Here is a 23,798-nt window from a genome sequence, read left to right as displayed (position 1 = left end):
AGTAAATAATGTACTTAAGTTTATAATGTATTTAAGTAAATAATGTACTAAAGTAAATAATGTATTTAAGTAAATAATGTACTTAAGTAAATAATGTATTTAAGTATATAATGTACTTAAGTACATAACGTATTTAAGTAAATAATGTACTTAAGTAAATAATGAATTTAAGTAAATAATGTTATAAAGTAAATATTGTACTTAAGTAAATAAGGTTTTTAAGTAAATAATGTACTTAAGTGAATAATATTCTTACGTAAATAATGTAATAATGTATTTAAGTAAATAATATACTTAAGTATATAATGTACTTAATTAAATAATGTACTTAAGTAAATAATGTTATAAAGTAAATAACGTATTTAAGTAAATAATTTACTTCAGTATATAATTTACTTCAGTATATAATGTATTTAAGTATATAATGTACTTAAGTATATAAGTATTTAAGTATATAATGTACTTAAGTACATAACGTATTTAAGTAAATAATGTACTTAAGTAAATAATGTTATAAAGTAAATAATGTACTTAAGTAAATAAGGTTTTTAAGTAAATAATGTACTTAAGTGAATAATGTACTTAAGTAAATAATGTACTTAAGTATATAATGTATTTGAGTATATAATGTACTTAAGTATATAATGTACTTAAGTAAATAATGTACTTAAGTTTATAATGTATTTAAGTAAATAATGTACTAAAGTAAATAATGTATTTAAGTAAATAATGTACTTAAGTAAATAATGTATTTAAGTATATAATGTACTTAAGTAAATAATGTACTTAAGTATATAATGTACTTAAGTATATAATGTACTTAAGTAAATAATGGACTTAAGTAAATAATATTCTTACGTAAATAATGTAATAATGTATTTAAGTAAATAATGTACTTAAGTATATAATGTACTTAATTTAATTATGTACTTAATTAAATAATGTTATAAAGTAAATAACGTATTTAAGTAAATAATTTACTTCAGTATATAATGTATTTAAGTATATAATGTACTTAAGTATATAAGTATTTAAGTATATAATGTACTTAAGTACATAACGTATTTAAGTAAATAATGTACTTAAGTAAATAATGAATTTAAGTAAATAATGTTATAAAGTAAATAATGTACTTAAGTAAATAAGGTTTTTAAGTAAATAATGTACTTAAGTGAATAATGTACTTAAGTATATAATGTATTTGAGTATATAATGTACTTAAGTATATAATGTACTTAAGTAAATAATGTACTTAAGTTTATAATGTATTTAAGTAAATAATGTACTAAAGTAAATAATGTATTTAAGTAAATAATGTACTTAAGTAAATAATGTATTTAAGTATATAATGTACTTAAGTACATAACGTATTTAAGTAAATAATGTACTTTAGTATATAATGTATTTAAGATTCTGCACGTACCCTTAACTAAAACTAAGAATAGATTTAATTACTTTATAATCCGTGTCTCTCGCCTTCTTAATTCTGTTTACAATGACCCCGAAATTGACTTATTTTATGGTAATATGAATAGTGTACGTCGCAACTTAGTAGATAAACTGTTGCATGCTAGGTAAACTTAACACTTTGTTTTAGTTTGCTGCGTTTTTGCTGGGTTCTATCAGGTACCCTTGTTTATATAAGACTTATCTGTGGAAACCTGTTATTAGTTTTAAGTCAATCAATCTGTTAACTAGTTAGTATCTACAACTGTTGGTTTTCCAATTAAAGAAAAAATAAATAAAATAAAATAATGTTCTTAAGTATATAAGTATTTAAGAATATAATGTACTTAAGTATATAATGTACTTAAGTAAATAATGGACTAAAGTAAATAATGTACGTAAGTAAATAATGTATTTAAGTAAATAATGGACTGAAGTAAATAATGTACTTAAGCATATAATGAACTTAAGTAAATAATGTACTTAAGTATATAATATACTAAAGTAATTATTGTACTTAAGTATATAATGTATTTAAGTATATAAGTAAATAAGTAAATTATTGTACTTGAGTAAATAATGTTATAAAGTAAATAATGTACTTAAGTGAATAATCTACTTAAGTTAATAATGTACTTAAGTATTTAAGTATATAATGTACTTTAGTTTATAAGGTACTTAAGTAAATATTGGACTAAAGTAAATAATGTACGTAAGTAAATAATGTACTTAAGTATATAATGTACAAATGTATTTAAGTATATAATGTATTTAAGTACATAACGTATTTAAGTTAATAATGTTCTTAAGTAAATAATGTACTTAAGTTTATAATGTACCTAAGTATATAATGGACTTAAGTAAATAATGTACTTAAGTAAATAACGTACTTAAGTTTATAATGTATTTAAGTATATAATGTACTTAAGTATATAATGTATTTTAGTATATAATGTACTTAAGTAAATAATGTACTTAAGTATATAATGTACTTAAGTAAATAATGTAACTAAGTAAATAATGTATTTAAGTATATAATGTACTTAGGTAAATAATGTATTTAAGTACATAATGTACTTAAGTTTATAATGTACTTAAGTATATAATGTACTTAAGTAAATAATGTACTTAAGTAAATAATGTACTTAAGTTTATAATGTATTTAAGTATATAATGTAATTAAGTAAATAATGTATTTTAGTATATAATGTATTTAAGTATATAATATACTTAAGTATATAATGTACATAAGTATATAATGTACTTAAGTATATAATGTATTTAAGTATATAATGTAGTTAAGTAAATAATGTACTTAAGTAAATAATGTACTTGAGTAAATAATGTTATAAAGTAAATAATGTACTTAAGTTAATAAGGTTTTTAAGTAAATAACGTACTTAAGTGAATAATCTACTTAAGTTAATAATGTACTTAAGTATATAATGTATTTGAGTATATAATGTACTTAAGTATATAACGTACTTAAGTAAATAATGTACTTAAGTATATAATGTACTTAAGTACATAACGTATTTAAGTAAATAATGTACTTAAGTATATAATGTACTTAAGTATATAATGCACTTAAGTATATAATGTACTTAAGTATATAATGTATTTAAGTATATAATGTACTTAAGTAAATAATGTAATTAAGTAAATTATGTATTTAAGTATATAATGTACTTAAGTAAATAATGTATTTAAGTACATAATGTATTAAAGTATATAAGGAAACAAGTAAATAATGTACTTAAGTATATAATGTAATTAAAGTAAATTTGTAAATTTTAGTAGTGGGTGGGTATTGTGATATAACGGGTGCATTTTCGATACAAGTCAGTCAACTCAGATTAACGTCGAACCGAGCCGAGGTCTGAGCCCTCGCAGGAGGCACGGATGTCGTCGAGCCCTAGGGCTCTTCTCATGGCGAGCTCTCCCGCTCGCCCCACTCCCCCGGTGACGTCGTAGCAACCCATCAGGTGGTTCTGGGCAAGTGTCCATCCAAAAATCGAAAATCGATACACGTCAGTCCTACATGGACTCCAACGATGCAGTGCTAAGATACCTCCTGGTGTCTTGGTCGTTTATCACTTAAAAATAACATAAGAAGGTAAATAATAATAATACTAGCGTATTAACTAGCGTACCCAGCCCGCTTCGCCGGGCTAGATATAGCTTTATTTTATTTAAAAAATAAACTTACATCATTAAATTTTTAACTTAAGTCTCAAAATATATAAAATCATTTATTTAGTGGGTAAATAATTAAACATTTGATTAATAAGCAATGTTCATGACATGGAATTGGTGGGTATTTTGATATATATAGAAAGAAAGAAAGAAAAACTTTATTTGGATATACACACACTAGAATTAAAATACAACTTAATAGTCTACACAACAATTATAGGAACGGTGTGATCCCAAAATGGGATCTCTTCACTTAGCATGTTTGCAGTGCCTGTTAAGACACAGCGCTGATCTTCCGTGAAGCCAGACGTGACGTTTGGACGGTAGGCACTGTCAGAGCGACGCTTAAAAACTATGTATAATATATAATTAAAAAATAAGAAGTGTAATAATAAATAAAAAATAATATAAAAGATTTGTATACATATATAATATTTTGTTACGATCGAACCGATAAAAAAAAATAAAAATTAGAATAATAAAAAATAAAAATAAAAATAATAAACACACTTAGGTACCCTTGTTCAAATGTTTTGTTGTTGGATAAGATATTCTCTTAATTTCTTTTTAAAAGAGAGTTTAGACATGCTAATATCTCTTAATGGCGGAGGTAGGTCGTTCCAACATTTAGTAGCCGCGAATTTAAAACTACCACGAAAAGCAGCCTTAAAATGTCGCGGCATATATATACGACTGCATTATCGATATACTCCAGGGCCCCGATTTCTGACGTCATCCGGACGTGGATCCTTACCACGGTCACGGGGGCGATCGGACTAAACAATGATTAGTCCAAAAGTCCACCAACAGTCAGATTAACGTCGAACCGAGCCGAGGTCCGAGTCCTCGCAGGAGGCACCCTCGGGTCGACGTCTCCCACTTCCCCCCGATGTCGTCGAGCCCTGGGGCTCTTCTCATGGCGAGCTTTCGCGCTCGCCCCACTCCCCCGGTGACGCCGTAGCAACCCCTCAGGTGGTTAGCGGCAAGTGTCCTTCCGAAAAAAAAAATGAAAAAAGATGAAATTGATATACTCCAGTCCTACATGGACAGTGGACTGGAGCGATGTAAAGATAACTCCCGGTGTCGTAGTTGTTTATCATAAACTTTGATCTTATTGAGAGACATCTCAGAGATTTCATTTTGGAAATCTATATATATATAATGAAAATGGTCTTCGTTTGAGGCTCAATCACGCCTAAACCACTGATCGTATCGACATGAAACTACCACCATTCGATGCGAAATTTTTCCTAGATGGTTTATGGCTATCTATTTATTGAATTCCAACATTCCTTCATTTTTTTATTGCTGTTTTACTTTTATGAACATTTATCCCGCTAATAAAAACAAAAGATAAGCATTTTCTCTTGATTCTTTTGTTTTCATGGATTTCAACAGAGTGTATTAAACGGATTATGGTTTTTTACATTCAGCTAAGAATCTACTCACGGTAGTGGAGAACGGCTGGACCAATTGGGCTTTTTTTTTATCTTCAGAATTGTCAGGGGAAAGTTTTGTATGTAAGAAAGTTTTAAAAAAGCCCGATAAAAAGTTAAAAATTTCGATGATAATCGAAGAATTCCCATCTATATAGTCACTCACCACGAAATCTCGGGAACCATAAGACTTAGAAACGTGAAACTTGGTAGGAATATTACTTTTGCTATGTAGAGGTCAGCTATAAATAGATTTTAAGAAATTCATTCCCCAAAGGGGATTGCGGGGGCGTTAACAATGAACAATTCCCGTTTTTAAACTATAGCTTCAAATTTAGTAGGAATCTTCTGTAAGAGGTGTAGAAATAGGCTATGAACGAATTTTACGATAGCTCACCCCACAGGGGGTTGCGGGGGTGGGTATTATATATTTTTAATTTTCCAGCTAAAGCTCCTACAAGCTCCAAATTTTGTAGGAATTTTCTATAAGTGATGTAAAAATGATTTATGAACAAATTTTACGATATCCCACCCCAAAGAAGATTGCGGGGGCGTTAACAATGAAAATTTTCAATTTCCAAGCGATAGCTCCTATAGACTCCAAATTTAGTGAGAGTGTTCTATATGTAATACAAAAATGATCTTCGAGCGGATTTTACAATGAATCACCTCCAATAAGGTTCGCGGGGGTGGGTGTTAACAATAAAAAATTTCAATTTCGAAATATAGCTTCTAAAAATTCTAAATATGGTAGGAATCTTTTATTATTCACATAAAGAACATTTCAAAATGGATTTCAATAAAATCTACTTCCGACAGGAATTGCGGGGGTGGGTGTTAAAATCTAAAATTTTTATTTCTAACCTGTACTTCTACAGACTCCAAATTTGGTGGGGATCTTCGTGTATGTAGGGATATTCGTGTATTTCCTTACAACAATCGTCTTTTTGGCAGCGGAGAAAATGTCATTGAGAGGTTTCAAAAACTTAACTTTACATGTAGCTATCCAATCAACGGACTAAGAATTTTACATTCATTTTACTTTTGCAGACTACATAACCGACGAATTCTTTTATTGCGGGATCGCGGAAATGTAACAGATTAAAATGAATGCATTTTCCAAGCACATGAGATGTGGAAAAGAAATTTAGTTACTTATTCCAATAGAATTCATAAAAAACATGCACAATTAATTTTCTATAAAAAATTGATGTCACGGAGAAAATTTTAGTTAACAGAAAATTCGTCGCACTTGAACCTAGACAGATTTCAACTTCACATATGAGACTTGCAATGACTTTAACTTAAACTTTCAATGCTCATTTCAATTTTTTTTCTTAATGTCAATTATTATTAATTTTTGGAAGAAAGGCACGGAAATGTTATAATGATTGCACATTGAAAGTTACAATGAATATTAGTCAGAAAAATCACCTGGATGAAAGATACAGGCTAAATCGATGGAATTTGGAATATGAGTAAGTCTAAACAATATCGATGCTCACAGTTCTATCCGCGGGGCCTATTTATGTTCATACAAAAATAAAAAAAAAGGAGAATAATAAAAATATGAAAAAAATAAATAAAAATGAAACATAAAATGTAATTTATTTCCTTTTTCAATTCGCCCAGCGAAGCGGGCTGGAAACGGCTAGTTCGTTATAAAATAATATACAATTGCCCTTGAATTAATAAACACTTTTATATAGCCTAGTAAACTGCACAACAAGTTTATTTTTGCTCCCAATATTTATATTGTTACAGTACATTTTCTTTTTAAATTTTGTTGTATAACCAACCACATCACATCATCACATCACATTATTTATTTATATTTTTTTTATTTATTAATAATATAAATGTCAATGTGAGTTTGTTTGTTACGCTTTCACGCAAAAACTACTCAACCGATCCTCATGAAACTTTGTACACATATTCTTGGAAGTGTTAGAAGTAATATAGGAAACTTTTTATCCCGACATTAAGCTCGTTTCCTTTGGGAGAGGGGATGAAAGTGTTTGACGATTTTACACCATATCTCCGACAAATAATAACCGATTTAAATAATATTTTTTTTACTATAGAGGTTATAATATGTGTCTAATTTTGCCCAAACTGTGGTTGGAGATAGAGGACAGAACTCCTTAGCGGACAGCAGCGAACCCCTCATTTAAGGTTTAGCGATACTGAATACTTTAATTTTTTTTAGTACTACAACTAAATTGAATGCCACATCAAAAAACTAAATCAAACGCTGACAAAGTCGCGGGCAACAGCTAGTAATATATAACTAACGGGGGATAAGTAAATATTCCTCTTCAATATGACGTCCTGAGTCCTGCCCATTTACATAGCAGCCGTGTTGATACAAATCAACATGTACTAAGTATTTCACATCTTCCTGGCGGCGAGGTCCTGAAACGTTTTCCGTTCGAAAATTGACAATATCCGGTTGAACTGAGGGATTGATATTGCAATTACTGAACGAGAAGAGTTTTAGGTTCGTTCTGAAATCTCTCGATATAGTTGACTTTTAAATATAATTTGCTATATTTCGCGAAAAGCAGGAGAATCTGTATGGTGTAATTTATAATGTTGACTGTTGTTGATGTTGGACTTCACAATGAACAATTATTCATTGTTAAGTCAACATCTCCTGAGGATGCTCCGGTTTCGGAGCGGAACGTGCGTAGGGGGTACATTGCCGAAGATCTGTAGGGTGTGGAGTATAAGGATTGAAGAAATTGTAAATTACACCATACAATTTCTCCTGCTTTTCGAGAATAGCAAATTAGGCTTAATTATCATAGTATGTTATGGATTTCCGCAAAGTAACGCCTGCTTCCATCCGACTTTTAAATTATTTTTAGTACTTAAATAAAATTCAAAGTCAAAAACGCCTTTATTCAAGTAGGCCCATAGATGGCACTTATGATGCGTACATTATATAAGAATTACAGGGTAGTGAGATGATGCAGATAACCGTATTCGTAAACTTAAAACTAAAGTTACGAGTGTTCCAAACGCGTCCTGGTCTAAGAAGAAGCCCACAACAAACTTAGCAGAGTGTTTTTTTGTTATCACCATCTCACATGCAGTGGCGTGCACAGGGTCTTCGGCCAGGGTATGCATAAAGCAGATATATAGCGTTAAATAGAAATATTTCCCTCCAATACGAGCTATATAAAATAATTTGGGTACGCAGTGCTTTTGTGCATGTATGAAATGCACGCCACTGCTCACATGGTCATTGTAAATTATTAGAAGAGCAACCTGGTTAGAGCAATAATCATCGTTTTAACCTATTACCGGCCCACTACAGGGCACGGGTCTCCTCCCACAATGAGAAGGGTGTAGGCCGTAGTCCACCACGCTGGCTATGTATGTATTGGTGGGCTTCAAACGACTCTGAGGGCACTATGGAGAACTCTCAGGCATGTAGGTTTCCTCACGATGTTTTACAAAATGTACTCAATAACAAATTGACAATTTAATAAATAAATATACTACGACAATACACACATCGCCATCTAGTCCCAAAGCAAGCGTAGCTTGTGTTATGGGTACAAAGATAACTGACGAATAAATTTATAAATAATATACCTACATAAATACTTATAACATATAGATGAACACCCAGTAACTAACAACATTCATGTCCATCACACAAACATTGTCCAGTTGTGGGAATCGAACCCACGGCCTTGGACTCAGAAAGCAGGGTCGCTCTGCCAATCGGCCGTCAAATAACAATCACAATCATGGAAATCTCATAACAGTGTCATTATTAATATGCAGTCGGAACAAAACGGTAGAAGAAAGAAGTCTAAATAAATATGGCTAAAAATAATATAACCTGAATTAACCGACCCTAATTCACTTCCATAGATACAGAAAGATAGATAAAAAAAACAAAAAGTTCTCACCAGCCTATCTCCTCTTCACATAAAGCTAAAAACGCACTCCAATGTACGTAAGTGCTCATACTCTTTAGTCTATGCCTTTTTATAAAAGAGCAAGCAAAGAAAACATGCGTTCATCTGGAAATAGGGGTGTCACACTGTGACCCCTATTCACATTTATTACTGTGCGTTATCGTAGAGGCGTTTGGAACCCTCGTAGCTTTATTGTTAAGATGCCTGTCTTATGCAAGCTGTCCCTCGGGACTTTGTCCTCATTAAACTTATAAGTTCTAAATAAATAGCAGAAGAAACTCATATAAGGAGTTTCTTCCGCTATTTTACTTAGCATCATCATATCGACCCATTACTGGCCATTCAAATTCAAATTCAAAATTCATTTATTTCAAGTAGAGCTAGTTTATAAGCACTTTAGAAACGTCAAGTCAGTCTGTTTGTAGTGACTTTACCTCCGGTTCGGAATGTAGATTCCACTGAGAAGAGCCGGCTAGAAACTCAGCGGATTAGTGGAGTTCACACGACTTTGAGAATATGATGGAGAACTCTCAAGCATGTTGGTTTCCTTACGATGTTTTCCTTTACCGTTGAAGCTATTAAGATATAATGGATAGAAGCAGGCGTTATATATAATCTGTATGGTGCAATTTATAATTTATTCAATCCTTAGATTCTCCTACCTTTCGCGGAGTATTATCGCATTTTTGATTCATTCATTTTGGATTTTGATTTAGCTTAATTTTCATAATATATCATGGAATTCCGAAAAGTTAAGCCTGCTTCTATCCAATATATTTTAACACGCACATATATTTTTCTTAAGTTGAAAATTTACGGTCTTTCATAAATAAAATTTCATCCCCAGTATAACCTCCTACATCATCATCAAACAATATCAATTCTAGTATTATAATATAACACGCAAAACCTTTTGTAATATTCGTTTCATTTTCTTAGGTACTGTATATGTAATGCCCGTTTTCACTAAACATAACTCGTTTTATTTTCTTAGCTAATATCTAAGTAATGCCCGTTTTCACTAAACCAATGCTTGAAATTTAGGTGATGCCTACCATTAGACAAAAATCTTCACCAACTCTTAGGTAATAACCATTGGTGAACAGTTTATATACGCTTAGACATCTCTACTATATGATTCAGAGTTCTAAACAGCTCCTGTGTGACGAAGGACTGTTGCCACTGCCTCATGCATGACTCAAGGAAAGAGCATAGGGTTACATCGACCCAAGGGCGGATCCAGCTTTGGCGCCAGGAGGGGGTCACATTGTCGTAGTCAAGTCGAGAACTTATAATTTAATTTTGATGACAATAGATGGAAGTAAAAATTAGGTATTTAATTAATGTACCTAAGTACTGTACTTAAAATTTTTTATTCTTTATCGTACACTTGAAAAACTTAACCTAAATAACTTGCACATATACACGTACAAAGACGTAAAGGTAGAAAGAGCTATTTAAGTTCTTTAACTATGTTATGATATGATGAAGTTTAGTCGTTCCGATGCCGATTGAGGTTAAGTCTAGCTAGACGTTACGTAGTCGAGAGAATTAAAATTTTCGTTGCGTTCATTCTCACGTTTGCCACCATACAAAGTTATTATATTATATTAAATTAATAAAGTATTGAAGGTTTGTAGTTAAATAAAATCTGTATGGTGACGAAATATATAAATAAAATCATTATGTTCAATTAGTGGTCCACCTAAGTCCTGGAACCAGCTCAGGGGGGGCGGGGGGTCATGACCCCCATGCCCCCCCCCCCTGGATCCGCCGTTGCATCGACCTTATACAACCGAATGACTTCCATGAGCCACGAATGAGGCACCGAATCACAGGCCTTCTTGTAATCAATCCAAGCAGCCGTGAGGTTTTGTCTGTTTCGCCGAACCTGCTGGCAAATAGCAGTATCAATGATGAGGAGTTCCTTTGTACCACGAGACCTTACATTCATATTATTAGCCAAAATATTATTTGCATTGATATGCATCGTTATTTTTGATGTCAAAATGGATGTAAGTAGCTTATAGATGGTGGGTAAGCATGTAATCGGTCGGTAGTTTTTAGGGTCCGTGTTATTTTATACTAGCTGTTGCCCGCGACTTCGTCTGCGTCTGATTTTGTTTTTGATGTGACATTAAATTTAGTTGTAGTTTGTAAAAAGCTGAGACAAAACGTCAATAATACTTATTTATACAATACTGCTTTAAGCGATGGTAGTAAGTTGCAGTGCGGTCAGTGTTTGACGTCAAAACAAACTATTAAGTTTTATAATATAACATGGTGTAGATACACAATCTACACTGTTGCCACTCAACACATGAGTGTTGAGTACGCAGTCAAAGGTGAGTGCTAAGAGTGCGAGGTCTCGGCTCCCCACGCGGAGGTGCGAACGCGGTAAAGCATAATAACGTCATAACGTATTACACGCGCGGGGTCTTTGATCTTTTCAACTTAATGTGTGCTGAGAAGAAGGAAGAAGACGTAGTATATTTAATATAACTGGTATTTTTATGTGCATTTTAAAATATTTTAAAATTAATGTACGTGGTTTTATTACCTAACTTGTGCAATATTTTTTAATTAGCATTTAGATACCAATATAAAACGTTACATAAGGTATAGTAGTTTTGATAATGCGGTTAGGAATATTCCCAATAAAATCTTTTTCTTCTTTTGTTAAAACGTAAGGCCGGCCACCCGTTCTCATTCGTAAATTTCATTATCTTGCCTACGCGTTGTCTTTTTTTGTGGGAATGTCGTAAAAAGTTTGTAAATGAAATGGGGCTTATATTTCATCTAGACATTATTAATGAATCAATGAATAAACTTGATTGTCCACCTCAAAAAAAAAATAACAGAAAATAAGAATAAATAGATCAAGTAAGATAAAGGCCATAGTTTTGCGTCCTTATCCCATAGCGATCTCTTCCAGGCAACCAAAGTCTTAAAAGTACATAGATATATATTATAATATTAACGAGACAGAGTTATCTTTGAACAAATTGGATTACTTCGATGTACTGTTTATTTCTCATATAAAAAATGTTATAATTTTATTACTGTTTTAACCTACACTTGGAGGAATTATCGATATTTATAAATTTGGAGAGCATACAAAAATTTCGGAACTGACATGATTTAAAACTGGCCAATTAAGCTACGGCTCTCCTACTGTCTATGCCGAAATTAGTATATGCCTTTTACACCAGTCTTATAGCGACTGTAGCGCCATCTAGTAGGAAACATTGCAGTGTCGATCTACTCATCGACATCGACGCTAGGATTATTGGAGGTTAGGTACTCCTTAAGAATCGATTTTCATATATAAGGCGCCCGGTATGAGAAAAATGTGAGGATTAAAATCTACTGATGAATGACCTCGTTACGTCTTCGCTTTGCGACGTTGCATGCCCGGCAACTGTGATGCGCAAACATGCAACGTCGCTTTCGTTTAATCAATTTAATTTAGTTAGTATTGCGCAAAAAAATGATTGAAAACATTTTTTATCACAGAGAAAAAACATTGTGTAGAAACAAATGCTTAGACTCACCACGCTGCTGTGAATTTGAGAGCGTAGGGAATAATTAGTATTATATCGTATTATTGAAACTTACAAACAAACATAACGACGGAATACTTATTTAGTGTTTTGTTACTTAATAGGTGCATACATTATATTTCCCTTATACATTGTATATATACTGAACCGATGCTTTCAGTTGAAGTGTGAAAAAACACTCTATAAAGGTGTCGTATTTTGACATTATTCCACCGTTACTTAAAAGCACCATAAACTCGTCACCTTTATTATATTAGTAAAAGTATATGTGTCTCTAATTTCTGCCACTCAACATGCGTGTTGAGTGCGCAGTCAAAGGTGAGTGAGTCTAAGAGTGCGAGGTCTCGGCACCCCGCGTGGTGGCGCGAACGTGGTAAAGCATAATGACGTCATTACATATTACACGCCACGCTGGGCCTTTGATCTTTTTAATTTAAAGGGCTGCGTTGGTAAAGCAAAACATTTTTTCCGATGTGGAATAAATAAGAAAATTTTCTTTAAGCATATTAATATGATTATTTTATTTCATTTAAATAATTTAAACATTAGAAGTGAGAATAAACTTACAGTGCAATATACTAGGATACCTAAAATTCATAATTCGTTTAAAGGAAATTGCATACAATTCTAAAATAAACTACCCATTGACACCTTGGAGATGTGTCATAAAAAGTTCAAAGTTTGTATTAAACGTTAGATTATAGAAAAGTCCTATTATAGTATGAAGGACCTAGTAATCGATAAAAAAGCTTGGGTGTGAATTATTGCTCTAACCATGTTGCTCTTCTAATAATTTTAAATGACAATGTGAGATGGTGATAACAAAAAAAAACACACGGCTTAGTTTGTTGTGCTGTTCTTCTTAGACCAGGACGCGCTCGGAACCCTCGTAGCTTTAGTTTTTAGTTTAGGAATATGGTTATCGCCATCATCTCACTACCGCGTAATTCTCATGTAATGTACGCATCAAAAGTGCCACCTTTGGGCCTATTTGAGTAAAGATTCTTTTTTCATACTTCTTAAATCATTAGATAAATACAATATTTTAGCGATTATTTGTTTAATGCAAATTATATATGGATCTAAGTAACAAAATTAAAAACTTTGTTTTAAATAAACTTATGTGGATGGGACTTTAGATTCGTCTAACTTTTGAACACGGTTTGACAACCCTACGTGATTACGCGTTTTTTTTTTTACCAACTGACTAAAAGGTTTTGGGTTCGAAGCCCTTTGCAGTCTAGACAGCGAAGTAACGGAGTCCACGGACAGTATGTTTTTTTATTCTACTACAAGTTAGTCCTTGACCGCAATCTCACCTGTAGGTAAGTGATAATGGTGTCTGGGATGGTAACGGCCTAACCTGCTAGGAGTGTGGTCTTTAAAGTAAACAAATACCCCTAGTTTTTTTTTTTAAGTTATACTTCTTTGGAATCGTTGTGATTTCAAACTCGATGAAACGAAAAAATAAGTCCATAGAGACACAAACACTCAAATGAATAGGATTCAGCCGGCGAGGGAATGAGATAGAAAAATTACACATTTTGTTTCCTATTTAAGTTACATAAAGAAACAAACACATAAATGTATAGGACAGAGTGAGATAGAAAACATATACATTTTTTCATGTCACGGCCGATTGGCGCAGTTTGCAGCACCCTGCTCTCTGAGTACATGGCCGTGGGTTCGATTCCCACAACTGGAAAATGTTTGTGTGATGAGTATGAATGTGTGGGTGTTTATGTATATATTCTAAGTATTTATGTATATTATTCTTAAACATATTCATCAGTCATCTTAGTACCCATAACACAAGCTACGCTTACTTTGGGGCTAGGTGGCGATGTGTGTAGTATATTTATTTACTATTTTTTTACTTATTCTTGTTACCATGGAAACGAAATAATAAACATTACATTTATCCTAATATTTAGATACTCTACATCCACCTCAATCTCTCGTAGGCTACTTTTAAGAAGTTACACTTACGCCGTGTGTGAATAAATTGCACAGGATTTTTTTTTTTTTTAATTGTTAATAATCATTTATTTCAAGAAGGCCTAAATATAATTCCAATTAGAAAACACATACTCTAGTAGGTTTCTACACGACATCGTACCGGTGAATATTTATATGAATAATATACATAAATACTTATAATATACAGATAAACACCCTGACACTGAAAAACATTCATGTTCATCACACAAGCATGTTCCAGTTGTGGGCCATGGACTCAGAAAGCATGGTCGCTACCCACTGCGCCAGTCGGCCGTCAAAAGATGGCATGAAATGGAAAAAAATCGACTTCTTTGTTAGACATACAACAATTCTAGGTTAGGCAGTGCTTTTGTGCTTGTTTGAAGTGCACGCCACTGCTTGTAGTGGGTCGGCAATGGGTTGATACGATGATGATGATATATCACCCTTCCTCTTGTCCACAGAGTGCAGTCGGCATGCCGTGGTCGTGAGATGGACGGTATTCAGATGGAGCCCGTCGGCAAATATAAAGCCGACCGTAACGGATCCGCCAAGGGTAAGGCATTCGTCCAGAAATCAGTTCTCTTACTATCATCGCTTAAAGCCGTTTTATTTTGATAATGTTTCTGAATCGTCAACCTTCATTTTAGGTCAAGGTTTTCTTTTATTTCATCTAGTTCCCCCTCGCCTTTTTACCATCGTACCGCTGGGCACCGTAAGGATCTGCATCCCTACGTGGTCGAAATACCGCGGACGCGTACGAAGCGCTGCGCATCTTCGTTTCTGATCCGCACCGCTAGGATCTGGAATGTTCCAGCTTCCATTTTCCCCAGTGCCTACAATATGAGTGCCTTCAAATCAAGAGTGAATAGGCATCTTCTAGGCAAGCGCGCTCCACCTTAGGCTACATCGCTCACCATCTATACTCGTCTATAAACATAAAAAAACAAATATATATTTAACTACAAGTTAGCCATGACAGCTGTAGCGGTATAACCCATTAGGTTAGGCTCGGTTCTAATATATAAACCAGCCGTGATTAGGGCCATAGTAGGAAGTGACAGGTCGTGGGAAGCAGTGGTCGCCTTCTGTAAGGATGTAATGGTGCAGAATGAGTTGGCTGAGCGGTTGAGAGAGAACGACGGAGACTCTAATTCGCTCCGCCGCAGAAGCCGCACAACCGACGTCTGCCCCCTTGAGAAGGACCTCCGGGTGATAGATACGGGGATTCTGTCGCTCGGAGTTAAGTCCTCGAGTTGAAAGGATACCCCGTTTTCCTGGTGTGCCTTCGACGGTGTTTATTGGTAACCGATGTTTTACAGAGGAGTGCCTGCCTCGGTAGGCACCGCTAGCTGGGTTGCGGTTCTGTGTGTAAGTGTTCCCATGACCCAGTCACCAGGCGATGGGGTTTTGTCGGTAAGAGTCCGGCATAATCATTGTGTAGTGATATCCATGAGGATTTCCCCACGAGAAAATAAAATGGGTTATAATATATAACCTGCAAGGTTTAAGCAGTGGTCTCCTTCTGTGAGGATGTGATGATGCAGAAGGAGTTGGCCGAGCAGTTGAGACTGTAATCCGCTCCGCCGCAGAAGAATCGAGCGTAGACAGCTGGCGCACAACCGACGTCGAATCTGACTTCTATTTTGAAGATACGTTGAATAACCACAAAAATATTAGTTTTAAATCTATAGAAGAGGAATTTATTGTCCACCAATCCGCACTGGGCCAGAGTGTCCACCACTCTACGGCCTTAGCCCCTTCTCATTGTGGGAGGAAATCCGTGCTCTGTAGTGGGCCGGTAATGAGTTGATGTGATGATATATGCCGTGGCAGATCAGACAGTTGTCCCCCCTCATCTACCACGGGTGTCGTACGAGGCGACTTAGGGGAATATAACGTAGAGCGGACAGCAACTAGTGCGATCACCAAACCCGTCTGCACACCGTGGTACGGTGGTGGTGACGGGCAAACCCTCCCGCAAGAGATGCCTTTGTTTGTTTGTTTGAAGTCTTTATCGCACACACACATTTAATATAGAAGAAAATTAGAGAATAAAATAGAGCGTGCAAAGGCGGTCTTATCACTAAAGCGATCACTTCCAGACAACTTTTAACGTTAGGAAAAAACGAAGGAGCGGGTAGGTGCAGTGCATATATACAAAATAATTATAATAAACTACTTACTCATAAATTCTAACTTACCTTTTGGACTGTTATAGGTATGACATAGAAGCAGGCGTTACTTTTCGGAAACCCATGATATATTATGAAAATTAAGCTTAATTAATTGTAGTATTACTATGTATATAATTAGCATAATTTGGGTATTGCACTATCCCGTTTTCTGTATTATGTTTCTTCAACCAAAGGTTGAAGGAAAGGAGATAAGAGGAGATCGCTTCAAGAGATAAGGCCGCCTTTGTGCAAATGTATATTATTTTTTATTGTTAACCTGGCTTTCTATTTGTATGTGCAATAAAGACTTTTTCTTCTTCTTAATTTGCTACACTCCGCGAACAGCAGAAGAATCTGTATGGTTTGATGGTTGAAATTTCTTCAATCCTTATACTCCACACCAAACAGATCTTCGGCAATGTACCCTCTACATGTTGACTTTCCAATAAATAATCATAATCAACATCTCCTGAGGATGCTCCGGTTTTGGAGCGAAACGTGCGTAGATACATATTCTCCTGCTTTTCGCGGAGTATAGCAAATTAAGCTTAATTTTCATAACTGGGTTAGGCTATTGATGAGATATAGGTTTTGACCTCGAGTTTGATGGGAAAAGTGCTTTAATTCTAACCGTTTTCTTACAGCGGCCGCGTGGCGCAACATGGTAGACCAGGATCTGGATGACGTAGCATTTTTGGCAGGTAAGACACTTGACCAATCTGGCCCATTCTTCTATAATTCTGGCCCTTTTAACCATTGGGGAGGTCAGTGGCGTGCATATAGGGTATGCACAGGGTATGCAGGTGATAAAAAATGAAGAAAATCTACTGCACTAGTTTATATAAAACTTAAGGATAGAGTAAGAGTAAGTATTAATAGCTCGTACTGGAGGATTACTTGATCTTATATCATCTGCATACACTGTGTATACTCTCTATGCACGCCATATGGTGGGAGAGGGAGGTGCTATAGGAAGATGACGCGATGACATCGTCCTGGGGTCCGAAACCCGGCCTTGCGAATGCTGTACCGCGGGACATTTGTGGTGACGATAACGTATGCTGCGGAATGCTGTCTATCCTCACCCACGGCCCAGAGGTCTTCTCTTTTCTTGTAACGAAGGCGTATCCCTCGCTCGCAGGCGTTCTGCCTGCTTATTCGTGCTGTAAGATCGACGAGGCACGCCAGTCCGTGCCAAGTAAGCCCTTGACTGCAATCCCACCTGGTAAGTGATGATACAGTCTAAGATGGTAGCGGGCTAACTTGTTAGGAAGTGACACCGCACCGGAACACTAAATCTCTTAGCGGCACGTATTGGTCGGTAGGGTGGTAACAAGCCACAGCTAAGGCCTCCCACCACACCAGACCAGAGAAAATTCAGAAATAAATTCCCAAATTCTCAGCGCTCACCGTTACGCCAGGGAGGTCGTCAAACAAATTTGAGCAGGCACGTGCGAGAAATCGGGGCAGAGATTATTGATCTCTGCCCCGATGTGTGGATGTGGCAGGAGCGGTTGTTCTTAGATGTCTGAGGTGAGGAGTTGATGGCATTATTTCCCGTACGTATCCGGTAGACTCAGAGCCACTTGGGTCGTACAAGACCATGGGACAATCGCCTGTATGGAATGTCGTTATGTAAGGTCCAGAGTGCGAATGCGGGTATGAGTGTGTAGAGAGGCACCACTTACAATGGTCTCCAAGGACGTACGCGTACGAAGACACAGGGCTTGTCACCCTGCTAAAGGTTGTTCTGTTTATACGCGATGGTTAGCCATCGACTTGACAGGTGAGTAGTCTACTTGTACCGTCAATTGTGTCTATACAGTAAAAAACCCAGCTAAGTTTCTTGTGGGCATCTTCTTAGACCAGAGTACGTTTGAAACTTCCGTAGCTTCAGTTTTAAGTTTACTTATGTACTTGTTATCGCCATCACCTCACTACCTCACTTCCTCACGCATGAGCTATGGGTCTATTTGACTAAAGAAAGATTTGACTTTACAAATAAGTATCAAATCCCATTAGACACGTTGTGTTCTTCAGACACAGACAAGGCCCGCGAGGCGCGAGAGCTCGGCGACGCGCCAGTCGCGGTGTGTTCGCAGCGACGCGCGATCTGTCTCGCTGTTCTGGTCCTCGCTGCGATGTTTTCAACCGCGCTGCTGATTGTGTACGCTACCCCACAACCGGGTGAGTATCTAGAATATGTTAAATAAGCTTCAAAGGTTACTATTAGGTGATAGACGACGCGACTGTCGCGGTTTTTGGTACGACATGGTGGTAGTATGTTAACAAAGTAATGCGATATGAATCGCCGCCCTTTATTACACCGCGATGTTTTCGACCGCGCAGCTCATTGTCTACGCTACCCCACAACCTGGTTGGTGTCCAAACCATATACTAGTTCCATTGGATCCCACTAAACGACTTACTTTGCGATATGCATCGCCGCGTTTCATTATTCTGCGATGCTTATATCTGCAAGATATGTACGCTACTCCATAATTAGTCTTAACTCTTAAACTAGCTCCATTGGTTAAGACTATTGCGACAACGCGACTGACGCGGTCGGTATGTTAACAAACTTGTGCAGTATGCATCGCTGCGCTTTAATATACTGCTATGCTTCAATCTACTTAATAGCCACTATCAAGTTAGTATCTTAAGGCACTAAAAGACTGACAACAACGCGACTGTTGCGGTTGGTATTAATAAAGTTATGGGCTTTATACTGCGATGACTTCTGAGTATTCAATGCGTGTTGATATCAAATTAAATGAGTTTATTCGCTGAACATGACCTTTCGTAGGGTCTTATTATAACTAGCTGACCCGTGCGACTTCGTTGCACCAATAACCGATTACCGGAAAACACAAATAAAATGACCTCGCCCCCGAAACCCCATGTATACTAAATTTCATGAAAATCGTTGGAGCCGATTCCGAGATTCCAATTATATATATATCTTAATATATATAAATCTCTTGTCACGATGTTTGTCCGCGATGGACTCCTAATCTACTTAACCGATTTTAAATTATATTGGCACACCGTGAGCAGTCTGTTCCAACTTAAGAGATAGGATAGTTTAGATTTTTAATTATAGTCGCAATTTTATTTTATTGCAAATTATTTTTCTATAATTAATTGACAGTCACATGTTATATATATATAATACTACTATACTAATTTAAGGCTTAGCGATATTGAATGCTTTAAAAACAAAATCAAACGCAGACGAAGTCGCGGGCAACAGCTAGTATATATATATATATATATACAAGAATTGCTCGTTTAAAGATATAATATAAGATTCCTTCACATTCTACTATTAAGCATGCGAAATTTAAAGTCCACCAAAAGAAAAATCATTATGTTAAAAGTTTATATGAGAAAATGTCACGATGGAGTCATTGGAAGCGTCAGTCCTCGGCCATTGAAATGGAATACCAAAGAATCAAGCAAATCGGCCTTGAATTATCTGTACCACTAATGAAGATGTGTTTCTTTGTTCAGAATGCCCTTGCGCTGCCGAAGCTGACCTTTTGCCCGGTCAACCTCCTACAGGTTCGGAAGAGAACGCTACGGCGTCTAACAAGTGAGTATCATCATCGTCATCAACCCAATGCCGGCCCACTACAGGGTACGGGTAACCTCTCAAAATGAGAAAGGCCGTTGTCCTTCACGTTGGCCAAGTACGGATTGGTAGACTAAGATTTTATGAAAATTAAGCTTAATTTGCCATACTTCGCGGAGAGCAGGAGAATCTGTATGGTGTAATTTATAATTTCTTCAATCCTTATACTCCACACCAAACAGATCTTCGGCAATGTACCATCTACGCACGTTTCGCTCCGAAACCGGAACTCAACAATTATTAACAATAAACTTTTATTTCCTAACAATTATACATTATAAAGTCAACATCTCCTGAGGATGCTGCGGTTCCGGAGCGAAACGTGCTTAATTTTCACTTAATTTTCACAATATATTTTGTGTAACTCGTAACTTATATGTTAATTGCTAAGTGTTGTTTTTATCCCAAATAAAAGATTTTATTTTATTATTATTATTATTATATCATGGATTTCGGCAAAGTAACGCGTGATTCTATCCAATATTTACACTGCCTTGCGAGTTTAGGCATGCAGGTTTCCTCACGATGTTTCATTCCTAGAAATATCCGAAAAAACCGCGTCCTCCATGCACGAAGCCTCCCGCCCTTTTTCTAATGTTTTTTTTTATTGGCGCAGTTTGCAGCGACCCTGCTTTCTGAGTCCAAGGCCGTGGATTCGAATCCCACAACTGGAAAATGTTTGTGTGATGAGCATGAATGTTTTTCAGTGTCTGGGTGTTTATATCTATATATATATATAATGAAAATGGTCTTCGTTTGAGGCTCAATCACGCCTAAACCACTGATCGTATCGACATGAAACTACCACCATTCGATGCGAAATTTTTCCTAGATGGTTTATGGCTATCTATTTTTTGAATTCCAACATTCCTTCATTTTTTTATTGCTGTTTTACTTTTATGAACATTTATCCCGCTAATAAAAACAAAAGATAAGCATTTTCTCTTGGTTCTTTTGTTTTCATGGATTTCAACAGAGTGTATTAAACGGATTATGGTTTTTTACATTTAGCTGAGAATCTACTCACGGTAGTGGAGAACGGCTGGACCAATTGGGCTTTTTTTTATCTTCAGAATTGTCAGGAGAAAGTTTTGTATGTAAGAAAATTTTAAAAAAGCCCGATAAAAAGTTAAAAATTTCGATGATAATCGAAGAATTCCCATCACCACGAAATCTCGGGAACCATAAGACTTAGAAATGTGAAACTTGGTAGGAATATTACTTTTGCTATGTAAAGGTCAGCTATGAATAGATTTTAAGAAATTCATTCCCCAAAGGGGATTGCGGGGGCGTTAACAATGAACAATTCCCGTTTTTAAACTATAGTTCCTATAGACTTCAAATTTGGTAGGAATCTTCTGTAAGAGGTGTAGAAATAGGCTATGAACGAATTTTACGATAGCTCACCCCACAGGGGGTTGCGGGGGTGGGTATTAACAATTAATATTTTTAATTTTCCAGCTAAAGCTCCTACAAGCTCCAAATTTTGTAGGAATTTTCTATAAGTGATGTAAAAATGATTTATGAACAAATTTTACGATATCCCACCCCAAAGAAGATTGCGGGGGCGTTAACAATGAAAATTTTCAATTTCCAAGCGATAGCTCCTATAGACTCCAAATTTAGTGAGAGTGTTCTATATGTAATATAAAAATGATCTTCGAGCAGATTTTACAATGAATCACCTCCAATAAGGTTCGCGGGGGTGGGTGTTAACAATAAAAAATTTCAATTTCGAAATATAGCTTCTAAAAATTCTAAATATGGTAGGAATCTTTTATTATTCACATAAAGAACATCTCAAAATGGATTTCAATAAAGTCTACTTCCGACAGGAATTGCGGTGGTGGGTGTTAAAATCTAAAATTTTTATTTCTAACCTGTAACTTCTACAGACTCCAAATTTGGTGGGGATCTTCGTGTATGTAGGGATATTCGTGTATTTCCTTACAACAATCGTCTTTTTGGCAGCGGAGAAAAAGTCATTGAGAGGTTTCAAAAACTTAACTTTACATGTAGCTATCCAATCAACGGACTAAGAATTTTACATTCATTTTACTTTTGCAGACTACATAACCGACGAATTCTTTTATTGCGGGATCGCGGAAATGTAACAGATTAAAATGAATGCATTTTCCAAGCACATGAGATGTGGAAAAGAAATTTAGTTACTTATTCCAATAGAATTCATAAAAAACATGCACAATTAATTTTCTATAAAAATTGATGTCACGGAGAAAATTTTAGTTAACAGAAAATTCGTCGCACTTGAACCTAGACAGATTTCAACTTCACATATGAGACTTGCAATGACTTTAACTTAAACTTTCAATGCTCATTTCAAATTTTTTTCTTCATGTCAATTATTATTATATTTTGGAAGAAAGGCACGGAAATGTTATAATGATTGCACATTGAAAGTTACAATGAATATTAGTGAGAAAAATCACCTGGATGAAAGATACAGGCTAAATCGATGGAATTTGGAATTTGAGTAAGTCTAAACAATATCGATGCTTGCAGTTCTATCCGCGGGGCCTATTTATGTTCATACAAAAATAAAAAAAAGGAGAATAATAAAATTATGAAAAAAATAAATAAAAATTAAACATAAAATGTAATTTATTTCCTTTTTCAATTCGCCCAGCGAAGCGGGCTGGAAACGGCTAGTGTATCTATATTCTAAGTATTAATGTATGTTATTCATAAAAATATTCATCAGTCATCTTAGTTACCCATAACACAAGCTCCGCTTACTTTGGGGCTAGATGGCGATGTGTGTATTGCCGTAGTATATTTATTTATTTAGTGATATATTATTTATATGCTTATTCTTATTCTGTCCGAAATTACCAGAGAGCGTATAGCAAGCAACGGAATGGTGTTTCCGTGGCGTGGGGCAAGGCTGCCGACCTTCCTGATTCCAAAGCACTATAGTCTGTGGCTGCACCCAAACTTGACTACTGGCGAGCTTAGAGGTAAGTATTTATGAAATAAGAATGTATTTTAACTCCTTTGCGACTTCGCGCGAAATAAATGAATTTTGAATTTGTAATTTTTAATGTGAAACTTTTTTTCGTCTCAGACGTTTTCGACTGTGTGTTGCATGTCGCGTGACGGTCGGCCGCGGAGTAGGGATAAAGTGACAGGTGCTTGTCAGAGCAGCCAATACGGCGGCGCCTATAGTTCGCATCAGCTGACCGTGTAGTGTATAAACTATCACTCATTTGTGCCAGTGCTCCATGAAATATTGGTTACATTTATAAATTGTGATACTCATGAAGATGGAAATAATAATAGAATGATTGAAAATAATTGAAAAAAGGGTCAAAATGACTTAACGTTTATAAAATATTGTTTTCAGTTTTCTAACATGTGTATATCATCTAAGACAAAGTCAAATATTTCCTTATGCAAATATGCACACAGAT

General features: G+C 35.3%; 1 protein-coding gene across 1 annotated transcript in view; it reads left to right on the top strand.

Moving 5' to 3' along the window:
* Positions 1 to 23,798, top strand: part of LOC120635682 — an 81,663-nt gene that overhangs the window by 7,372 nt on the left and 50,493 nt on the right. Inside the window, exons 2-6 of the mRNA XM_039906780.1 lie at positions 15,021 to 15,112; positions 17,378 to 17,434; positions 18,774 to 18,920; positions 20,247 to 20,328; positions 23,224 to 23,345. Of these exons, the coding sequence (XP_039762714.1) occupies positions 15,049 to 15,112; positions 17,378 to 17,434; positions 18,774 to 18,920; positions 20,247 to 20,328; positions 23,224 to 23,345 (472 nt within the window). The 5' untranslated portion in view covers positions 15,021 to 15,048. The remainder of the gene's footprint in view (positions 1 to 15,020; positions 15,113 to 17,377; positions 17,435 to 18,773; positions 18,921 to 20,246; positions 20,329 to 23,223; positions 23,346 to 23,798) is intronic.

This window comes from Pararge aegeria, chromosome 27, assembly GCF_905163445.1.
Source record: "Pararge aegeria chromosome 27, ilParAegt1.1, whole genome shotgun sequence".
NCBI classification, from domain to species: domain Eukaryota; kingdom Metazoa; phylum Arthropoda; class Insecta; order Lepidoptera; family Nymphalidae; genus Pararge; species Pararge aegeria.
Note: the sequence above shows the minus strand (reverse complement) of the source record. Positions and strands in the feature narration are given on the sequence as shown.